At 51.5% G+C, this 10713-nt stretch overlaps 1 protein-coding gene across 11 annotated transcripts in view; it reads left to right on the forward strand.

Annotated features, from left to right (window-relative positions):
* The window catches only part of LOC129037812 (uncharacterized protein C6orf136), a 29778-nt gene extending 19089 nt beyond the window's left edge, over window positions 1-10689 (forward strand). For 2 of the 11 annotated variants that reach the window (XM_054489962.2, XM_063665972.1), the window contains 8 exons: window positions 478-721; window positions 3592-3806; window positions 4166-5577; window positions 7294-7695; window positions 8585-8673; window positions 8859-9059; window positions 10231-10300; window positions 10385-10689. In XM_054489962.2, coding sequence (XP_054345937.2) covers window positions 478-721; window positions 3592-3806; window positions 4166-5577; window positions 7294-7695; window positions 8585-8673; window positions 8859-9059; window positions 10231-10300; window positions 10385-10498 — 2747 coding nt within the window. In that variant the 3' untranslated portion in view covers window positions 10499-10689. Of the gene's footprint in view, window positions 1-477; window positions 5578-7293; window positions 7696-8584; window positions 8674-8858; window positions 9060-10230; window positions 10301-10384 lie in introns of those variants that run through there. The other 9 variants (XM_063665973.1, XM_063665974.1, XM_063665975.1 and 6 more) reach the window with 6 other exon arrangements.
* The last annotated feature ends 24 nt before the right edge of the window (window positions 10690-10713 follow it).

Consider the following 10713-nt stretch of genomic DNA (forward strand, 5'->3'; position numbering starts at 1 on the left):
AAGGGAAGAGAATGCTCAGGGGACCCAGGGGAAGGATTCATTCTCTCTAAAGACTCAGATTTCTTGGGCCGGGCGTGGTGGCTCATGCCTGTAATCCCAGCACTTTGAGAGGCCAAGGCGGGCGGATCGCCTGAGTCCAGGGGTTCAAGACCAGCCTGGCCAACACGGTGAAACCCCGTCTCTACTAAAAATACAAAAATTAGCTGGGCACGGTGGCACGTGCCTGTAATCCCAGCTACTTGAGAGGCTGAGGCAGGAGAATGGCTTGAACCCAGGAGGCGGAAGTTGCAGTGAGCCAAGATGGTGCCACTGCACTCCAGCTTGGGTGACAGAGTGAGACTCCGTCTCAAAAAAGAAAAAAAAAAAAAAGAAAGACTCAGATTTCTCTTTTTTTCTACCCAAACCTTTGCTGTCATGACTCTCTCTCTTCCTTTTTTCTTCTTTTTCTGTCTTGCTCTTCATTCTCCCTGTCCCCAGTTCTGAAGGTAGCTGTGGAGCCTCCTTGGCCCCTAAACAGGGCCCCTCGCCGCGCCACACCTCCAGCCCACCCACCCCCCCGCTCCAGCAGCCTGGGAAACTCACCAGAACGAGGTCCCCTCCGCCCCTTTGTGCCAGAGCAGGAGCTGCTGCGTTCCTTGCGCCTCTGCCCCCCACACCCTACCGCCCGCCTTCTGCTGGCTGCTGACCCTGGGGGCAGCCCAGCCCAACGTCGTCGCACCAGGTAATAGGAGTTGAAGGGCTAAGGAGCCTCACAGCTATCAAAGAGGATGTCAGAAATGGCAAAGGGCAATTTGAATCCATCAGAGAGATGGATCAGTAAGATGGGTGGATTGGGGGGGTCCTGAAACCTTTCACAAAAAATATTTGTGCAAGTGATCTGGGAAAAAAATACAGTGAAAGAGCAGAATAGGACCTTATATGGAGCCTAGGGACCCTGGCTTTAATGTGAGAGTTGTGTGGAATGGTAGGAAGAACACCGAGATCCATCGAGTTGGGGGAACAGAGCCTTCTAAGATTGGGGAAATCTTCGCTTAATACTTGCTGGGGAAGGGGCAGTGTCTGACACAGAGTGGGGAGCCACTGGCTTGTGTGCCAAGAGTCCATCGCAGCAGGCAGGGAGTGGGCATTTCCTTTATTTCTCTCCCTAGCTTTCTCTTCACCTCTGACTTCTCTGTTTTTCTCTCCCCCGCCCCCCGCCATTTCCCCTCTCCCTTCCTCCCATCCATAACATCCTTCCACAGCTCCCTTCCCCGCTCTGAGGAGAGTCGATACTGACAGCTACCCTCTCCCTTCCCTGGGAGACCTAGGGTGGGCAGAGACCCCCTCCCTGAGAACCTCAGACCCACTCTTCCATTGCATCCTGTAGGACCCAGTGGAACCTGACAGAGCCCATAGGGTTCCCTCTTCTACTTTCTTAGACAGCAGAGATGTCAGGGTCTCAAACTGCCTAACACTTTGTAGCTTTTCTTACCACAAAAGCACCCCTTCTCTCCTAACTTGGGCTCTGAATACTTTCCCCACAGGAAGTCTGATCTGTTGCCAGACTTCTTGATTAGATGGCTCATACATTTATCTAGAGAAGCACACTCTTGCTTGCTGTCAAATTTTAGAACACCATGGAAGGTCTAAGGGCGTCCTGTGCCAGGGAAACTTTTTAAGGAATTTTATCTATGGGATAAACCCCATATTCCCTCTAGTGTCTACTGGTGGCTCTAATACTGCTTTGTGCTGCCTGCCACACTTGCCCTTTGAGCCTGCGAATGGCCGCCAGTGAGCAAGCTCTGCTTCAGAGCGTCTAGTTAGGTAGAACAGGGACTTACCAGCTTCCCAAAGGGATCTACTCAACATTGCCAAACTCTTCATTTCCACATTTTGTGTAGGTGTCAGGGAACCCCAAACTGGTGTTGCTTTGGGGTCTCTAAAGGAGACTGGCTGACACCACCATTTCCCCCAGATCCAGATTCTCTGAGGGAGGCTGTTTCTTGAGAGTAGATCCAGAGTCTCAAGGATCTGTTAGATCCTGGAATCCCCTCTTGCATCCATCCCTCCCTGGTAGCTAGATGCCGATATATTCCTGTCTTGTGAGATTGTCGAGATGAGATGGGGGACCACTCTTCCTCTCTCCTTCCTCTCTCCTTTCCTCCATAGCAAGGACAACCTTCCCTGCTCCATGCCCAGAGTATAGCTAGATCCCTTCCCCTCCCTAACCTCTGAATGTGTGCTAGATCAGGTGCCCCACTGTGTTTCCTGAAATCCTTGGGAGCCGGATCTCCCCCTCTCCCCTACTCACTCTTCCCTTTTCTTCTCTCAGTGTTGTCTGAATAAAGTGTGAATTCTTTTGTGTTTTCTAAATTGACATTTTCAATGAAAAAAAGAATCACAAAAAAAAAGAAGTTGTCAGCCTCATTTGTGCGTCATCCCTTATTTTCCTGGGATCTCAGGACCTCTGTCCCTCTCATTTCTCACTTCTGAGATCTGCACATCTTTTACCCAGGAGCCTCAGAGCTCGCGGGTCTGGTGTCTGCCTATGCCCATCTTCACTGTTAGTCCTCCTGCAGATTCTGTGTCTCCTTTCATGTAGGTGCTGGATCCCTGTGTGTGGGCTTCTGTATCTACTCCCTCATTCCCTCCAGGAACCTCCAGCTCTCCCCAGTGATTTCTACCCTTTACTCTGGGCCTGCCTTTGCCAAGATATCAAAGCTTACCAACATCTCTGGATCCACTAATTACCTCCTGCCTCCTGTATTCCTCTTCCCACTCTGATTACCTGACGTCTGCTCCACTAAACCGCTGGATCTCTCTCAAGACAAACCCTTACCTCCATTGAGAGTGCTACACAGTCTGTCACCCTATTTACAGAGGCCCCCTTCCTTTTCCTCCTAAATTCAAAATTCAGCCTTGTCACTTCCTATTTCCCTCTGGTCTAAGGAATCTTTTTTTTTTTTGAGATGGAGTCCTGCTCTGTCGCCAGGCTGGAGTGCAGTGGCACAATCTCGGCTCACTGCAACCTCCGCCTCCTGGGTTCAAGCAATTCTCCTGCCTTAGCCTCCCAAGTAGCTGGGATTACAGAAGTGCACCACCGCGCCCAGCTAGTTTTTGTATTTTTAGTAGAGATGGGGTTTCACCATGTTGGCCAGGATGGTCTCGATCTCCTATCGCGTGATCCACCCGCCTTGGCCTCCCAAAGTGCTGGAATTACAAGCATGAGCCACCGCACCCAGCCTGGTCTAAGGAATCTTATACTTAAGGTAACCCTGTTTTCCAAACCAAACACCAGAGTACCTGATCCAACACATTTTTGACCACATGTGAGTCTGTTCTTATGACATGATTTGGATCACACCTAGCCATAGATTTAACTAGAAAGAATAGAGCAATAAATCAGAAGCACTCCAGAAAATCTTGGGTATAAAATGAACTTCCCCCACCCTTTTCTGGGGCACAGCTTTGATTAAAACCCATTAGGAATGATAATTACCCCCTTCTCTTTGTTCCTGTGCTATTCCTTTTACTCCTCTCCTCTGATTCCTCCATACCCACCCATCTTTCATCCAGTAGCCTCCTCCCCATCATCTCCCATTTCTTCTACAGGGGGACTCCCCCAGGTCTGGTAGCCCAAAGCTGCTGCTACAGCCGCCATGGGGGGGTGAATTCCTCATCCCCCAATATAGGTAAGTATTCACTCCTCCCTACCCTCAAATCAAGTAGGCCACATTCACTATCTACTCCTGCCTCCCCATTCACATGCCTGATATTTCCACAGGCAACCAAGACTCCAAGCAGGGAGAACAGGAAACAAAGAATAGGTGAGGTCTAAACCCCTCCCCTAACAGCCTCCCACCACCATCTGACTCCCTTCCTAACATCATTCTCAGCCACTTCCTACTCTTAAATCTTATTGTATAAACTGGACACCAGCTCCTCCCACAATTCCTTCTACCTTACATCCTGCAAGCCCCTTTCCCCCACAGGTTCAACTCTGGTACTTCCCTTTGGAATACGGGTTCTCTGAGAGGTTTTAAATTTGGACATAGCACTAATGGTTCCAGCCTCATACCCATCATGTGTCCTACATTAAAACCTGGCCTGAGATCTTGAAGAGTCTGTAATCTTAATTTCCTCTTTAGTATTCCTATAACCCACTCTCCATCTCCCCACCTACCAGGTCTGCCAGTGAGGAGCAGGCCTTGTCACAGGATGGGTCTGGGGAGAAGCCCATGCACACAGCTCCTCCACAGTCCCCGACCCCGGCCCCGGCCCCACCAGCCCAGTCCTGGACAGTGGGTGGGGACATACTCAACGCCAGGTTCATTCGAAACCTGCAGGAACGTCGCAGCACCAGGCCTTGGTGACCGCATCTTCAAAGTATTATTTCTCCCTCACTACAGGAAAGAGCCAAAGCTCAACCCTCATAATAGATGGATACATTCATTCATTCATTCATTCATTCGTTCAGCAGGCTTATCAGATTCAAGTCATTTGTATCTTTTAACCAGACCAATAAAAGTATTTATTTTTATCACAAGAGCTGTTGAAAAATTTGACTCATTATTTCAGCCGCCTCACCCCTCACTGTCGTTGCACCCGGTTCAGGCTTCAGCCCTGTTTTTGCTCAGCTTTTTGCTCAAGGGCCTCAGCTGTGAATACGCGCTTGGGGGGCGGGGGGGTGTGTGTGTTGGGCGGGGGGGTGGTGCTGCTAACTTGCGCAAGCGCACTCAGGGCAGTCTCCGAGCCCGCGGGCGCAGGCGCGCTTACAGCCGACAGAGCGCTTCAGCCGCTCCCCTCGAGCCTGCAGTGCGCAAGCGCGGGACATCTCCGTTCCCTCCCTCAGCCCCTTCCCCCCCTACCCCCCCGCCCCGGCCTCCTTTCCCCTTCACGAAGCCGGCTCCGGGGCGCGCTCAACCCTGTGAGGAGGCCGGAGGTCGGACTCAGGAGGCTCCTTCTCCACTCCCGGAAGATCATGTACCAGCCCAGCCGGGGTGCGGCCCGGCGTCTCGGCCCTTGCCTGCGCGCCTACCAAGCTCGACCCCAGGTGAGAGCGGTGGAGAAGCGGGAGGGAGGAGAGGGGGCGGGGAGAGACCCTCCTCAAAGCCGGTGCGTGGGGCGGAGCGAGCGCCGGGTTCCGCGCAGGCGCAGAGACACCCGCCGCCCCTTCCCACCTGTGCCCTGCAGCGTGTGGACAGGCTAGGGGTCGAGGGAGCGGGAGGGAGGCGCTGCCGGGCCTGTGGCGCAAGGACGTCGGTCCTCCCAGGTTTGAGGGCGGTCAGGCGGGGTCAAGGCCAGGCAGCGGGGCGCGTCTGCGTTGCGCCCGACTCTCCGCGGTTACCTGTGCCTAGAGGTGATTTGAAGGGCAGGGGCGGAGAGATTCGCAGCCCTGCCGCGGCGCCGTCCCGGAGTTCCCCGGCCCAGACCAGACCCGCGGGGCGCCCTCAGCAGCCCGCGCGTCTTGCACTCGGAGAGCGGTCCTGGCAGGAAGGCCGGCCAGTGTGCACCCGGTTCGGGCCCCTGCGCCGGGGCTGGCAAGATGGCCACGCCCCCAGCAGAGACGGCGCCTCTAGGACACCATCGGGGACCGAGGTACCCTAGCGGTCCGCCCGCCTTCCCTACAGTGAGACGATCCCCGGGGGGGTTCCTTGGGAGCGGAGGGACTCGGGTGAGGCCTGACTTTGGGTGACCTCCCCTTGCAGTTTCAACGTCGGTAAACCCAGGAGAATGAAGGCCAGCCTTTAACTGTCTCCTGAGGTTGTGTCTGTCATTAGAGGGGCCCGAAATGATAATAGCTTCCATTTATGTACTGCTTTCTAAGTCGCTACGTTTTGTTTACATTCATTATTTCATATAGGCCTCATAACCCAGTGAGGCGTTATTGTTCTCATTTATAGGACATTTGTAGGAAGCGGAGGCATAGGGAATGAGAATGCCTAAAGTTACATGATAGAATTCAGATTCCTAGCTTCAGCTGGATATTCTTTTTTCTCTGTACATTTGCCTCGCACACTTAATCATGGAGATGTACAGGCCACAGCATTTAATCCACAGTACAATAAAGCTTGTTATTCATTCACTCATCAAGTATGTATTACATGATTCTTGCGATAAGAGAGGTGAAACTGCCCCCAGTGTTGGAATCTTTTTTTTTTTTTTTTTTTTTGAAATGGAGTCTTGCTCCGTCACCCAGGCTGAAGCGCATTGGCACCATCTCGGCTCACTGCAACCTCCGTCTCCTGGGTTCAAGCAATTCTCCTGCCTCAGCCTCCCGAGTAGCTGGGACTACAGGCTCCCGCCACCACGCCCGGCTAATTTTTTTGTATTTTTAGTAGAGACTGGGTGTCACCATATTGGCCAGGCTGGTCTCGAACTCCTAGACCTCGTGATCCGCCCGCCTCGGCCTCCCAAAGTGCTGGGATTACAGGCATGAGCCACCGCCCCTGGCCCAGTGTTGGAATCTTAAAGAAATGTGGCCGGGCGCGGTGGCTCACGCCTGTAATCCCAGCACTTTGGGAGGCCGAGGTGGGCGGATTACCTGAGGTCAAGAGTTCGAGAACAGCCTGGCCAACATGGTGAAACCCCATCTCTAACTAAAAATACAAAAATTAGCCGGGCGTGGTGAAGGGTGCCTGCAATCCCAGCTACTCGGGAGGCTGAGGCAGGAGAATGGCTTGAACTCAGAAGGCGGCGGTTGCAGTGACCCGAGTTCCCGCCAATGCACTCCAGCCTGGGCGACAGTGAGACTTAGTCTCAAAAAAAGAAAAAAAAGTAAAGATGTCTGCTCATATTTGGGAGGTGCTGGTATTTGTGTCACATAAAACAGTTTCCTCGGCTGGGCGCGGTGGCCCACGCCTGTAATCCCAGCACTTTAGGAGACCAAGGCGGGTGGATCACGAGGTCAAGAGATGAAAACCATCCTGGGTAACATGGTGAAACCCCGTCTCTACTAAAAATACAAAAACTAGCTGGGCGTGGTGGCTCGCACCTGTAGTCCCAGCTACTCGGGAGGCTGAGGCAGGAGAATCACTTGAACCTGGGAGGCGGAGGTTGCAGTGAGCTGAGATTGCACTACTGCACTCCAGCCTGGCAACAGAGCGAGACTCCATCTCAAAATAAATAATAAAATAAAATGGTTTCCTCTTGTTTTCAGTAGAGATGGAGATGAATCCATCCCTTTTTTCCTATAGTAATTCCATCCATTTTGTCAGGAGGAATAGGTATTGGAAGCCTGTTGAGCATCCAGGGGATGAAGGGGTGTTAGGCAAGTGGATTCTTATCTTTTTCCCTTTTGTTCTGTCTCCTTAGGACCAGCTTTATCCAGGGACTCTACCATTCCCACCCCTTTGGCCCCACTCCACGACAACCACTTCCCCATCTTCTCCTCTACTCTGGTCTCCCCTGCCCCTGCGCCTTCCCACCCAGCGTCTTCCCCAGGTTCCCCCACTACCTCTCCCTCAGATCCAGGCCCTTAGCTCAGCATGGGTGGTTCTCCCTCCAGGAAAGGGGGAGGAGGGGCCAGGACCTGAGTTGCATAGCGGCTGCCTGGATGGGCTTAGAAGCCTTTTTGAGGGACCTCCCTGCCCCTATCCTGGGGCTTGGATACCTTTCCAAGTCCCTGGAACAGCCCACCCTTCCCCTGCCACCCCGTCAGGAGATCCTAGTATGGAGGAACATCTGTCTGTCATGTATGAGAGACTGAGACAAGAGGTAAGTCAGTGCAAAAGTGGCCTTCATCTACAGTGGGAAGGGATGTGGGTAATCCTTGGACGTAGGGCGTTAGTCAACTGGATTCTTTTTTGGAACCATGAGGCAGGCATAGAAATTATAAACATTTTCCTGAGAAAATGATGTTCCGGCCAGGCACAGTGGCTCAAAGTGCTGTAATCCCAGCACTTTGGGAGGCTGAGGCAGGTGGATCACCTGAGGTCAGGAGTTCAAGACCAGCCTGGCCAACATGGTGAAACCCCATCTCTACTAAACATACAAAAATCAGCCAGGCTTGGTGGCAGATGCCTATAATCCCAGCTACTCAGGAGGCTGAGGCAGGAGAATCGCTTGAACCCAGGAGGCGCAGTGAACGGAGATAGCTCCATTGCATTCCAGCCTGGGCAATAGAGCGAGACTCCATCTCAAAGAGAAAGAAAATGATGTTCCTCATTTTGGGTTAAGGGAGGTTAATCATGGGATGAGATCTTTCACTCCAAGATGGGAGTAAGGAGGCCTTAAAAATAGAAAACTGGGCCTGGCACGTGGCTCACGCTTATAATCCTAGCACTTTGGGAGGCCGAGGCAGGCAGATCACAAGGTCAGGAGTTCAATACCAGCCTGGCCAACACAGTGAAACCTCGTCTCTACTAAAAATACAAAAATTAGCTGGGCATGGTGGTGGGTGCCTGTAATCCCAGCTACTCAGGAGGCTGAGGCTGGAGAATCGCTTGAACCTGGGAGGCGGAGTTTGCAGTGAGCAGAGATTGCACCTCTGCACTCCAGCCTGGGCGACAGAGCTAGACTCCGTCTCAAAAAAAAAAATTAGAAAACTGAAAAATAGGATTATCTTTTCTTTCCCACTGGGTTGATGCCATCTTCTTCCACCTAGCTTCCCAAGCTCTTCCTTCAGTCCCACGACTACAGTCTGTATTCCTTGGATGTGGAATTCATCAATGAGATCCTCAACATACGTACCAAGTGAGAATTGGGGCACAGGTAGGGCATTGGGGAAGAAAAGCACCCAAAGCTATATACATGACCCTTTTCACTTCCCAGAGAAGTTCCTAGACTGCTTCTCACAGCTGTTCCCCATTCCTTAGACAGAAGCCAGTTTGGTTTTCTAATTCTGCCATCATGATTTCTTTCCCATCCCTTCTTCACAGGGGCCGGACATGGTACATTCTTTCACTGACCCTCTGCCGTTTCCTGGCCTGGAATTATTTTGCACACCTTCGTTTGGAGGTTCTACAGCTGACCCGCCACCCTGAGAACTGGACCCTGCAAGCCCGGTGGCGGCTCGTAGGGCTGCCCGTCCACTTGCTCTTTTTGCGGTTCTACAAGCGTGACAAAGACGAGCATTACCGGTAAGAGAGAAATGAGAAAGGACCCAAACTATAATCAGTTCCTTTTTTTTTCTGAGACAGAGTCTCACTCTGTCACCCAGAATGGAGTGCAGTGGCATGATCTCAGCTCACCGCAGCCTCTGCCTCCCGGGTTCCAGCGATTATCTGGCCTCAGCCTCCTGGGTAGCTGGAATTACAGGCGCACCACCACACCCGGCTAATTTTTGTATTTTTAGTAGAGACAGGGTTTCACCATGTTGGCCAGGGTGGTCTCGAACTCTTCACCTTAGGTGATCCACCTGCCTCAGCCTCCCAAAATGCTGAGATTACAGATGATCTAGTCTCCCAGACAACCCTTGACCTATCCTGACTTGACGGTTTAAGGACAGGGATCCTGTTTAGTTTACGTTAATGTTTAAAAAAAAAAAAAAAAAAAAAAAAAAGAGAGACTGAGTATATTAGAAAAACCTCTGAGCTTCAGTTTCTTCCTATACAGTGCCTTGCACATGGTAGGTACTCAAATACTTACTGAACAGGCTGGGTGTGGTGGCTCATGCCTGTAATGCCAGCACTTTGGGAGGCCGAGGCAGGCGGATCACTTGAGGTAAGGAGTTGGAGACCTGCCTGGCCAACATGGTAAAACCCAAAAAAATATAAAAATTAGCCAGGTGTGGTGGTACGCACCTGTAGTTCCAGCTACTTGGGAGGCTGAGATGGGAGAATCACTTGAACCTGGGAGGCAGAGGTTGCAGTGAACCATGATCACATTACTGCACTCCAGCCTGGGTGTCAGAGTGAAACCCTGTCTCACACACACACATACAAAAAAAAGTACCAAACAAATGAAAAGTCCTGTCTCATATGTTGAGCCTTACAACCTGGTAAATTTCTGCCTGGGAGTAGAATCCCAATAAATTGTTAGGCCCAGCCACAAACACTGGATATAAGTTTTTAAACCAGCAGTTCCCAAACTGCTGCACAGTAGAAATACCCAAGGATCGTTAAAAAATATTGACGCCAAACACTCTGATTTAATTGAGACAGGGCACAACCTAAGCACTGAGATGTTTGTAAGTTGCCCAGGTGATCTAATATGTAGCAGGATTTAGGGACTACTCGTTTAAACAAATACTTGAATTCAGCTTTGGGACCAGTCAGCTTCTCCCTCAGTAAGCCTCCCTCTATTCCCCAGGACCTATGATGCCTACTCCACTTTCTACCTGAATTCCAGTGGCCTCATTTGTCGCCATCGTCTAGATAAAGTGAGTCCTAGGTAGGGCTGGGTGGGGTAAAGGGTAGAACATGTGTGTGCCTCCCCCAACTGGCATTAACCTTTCTCCCTGCAGCTGATGCCTTCACACTCACCTCCAACGCCTGTGAAAAAGCTGCTAGTGGGAGCCCTGGTGGCCCTGGGGCTGTCAGAGCCAGAACCTGACTTAAACCTGTGTTCCAAGCCCTGATCCTTGACCTTGGAGTGGGGGCAGCACTGAAGACTGCTACGCCCAAGAGAAGGAGGTGGAGGCAGCCAAGAATCTCAGGAGCCAACTTCCTCTCGTTTCTCTCCTTCCTTCCTTTCCATCTCATGCTGTGTAAAGCTGCTGTGTAATTTAACTTGTAAATAATAAAGTTTAACTGACTATATGAGATAGAATTTCATATATCACTTTCTCTGGAT

This window comes from Pongo pygmaeus, chromosome 5 (genome assembly GCF_028885625.2).
Source record: "Pongo pygmaeus isolate AG05252 chromosome 5, NHGRI_mPonPyg2-v2.0_pri, whole genome shotgun sequence".
In the NCBI taxonomy this organism is placed as follows: domain Eukaryota; kingdom Metazoa; phylum Chordata; class Mammalia; order Primates; family Hominidae; genus Pongo; species Pongo pygmaeus.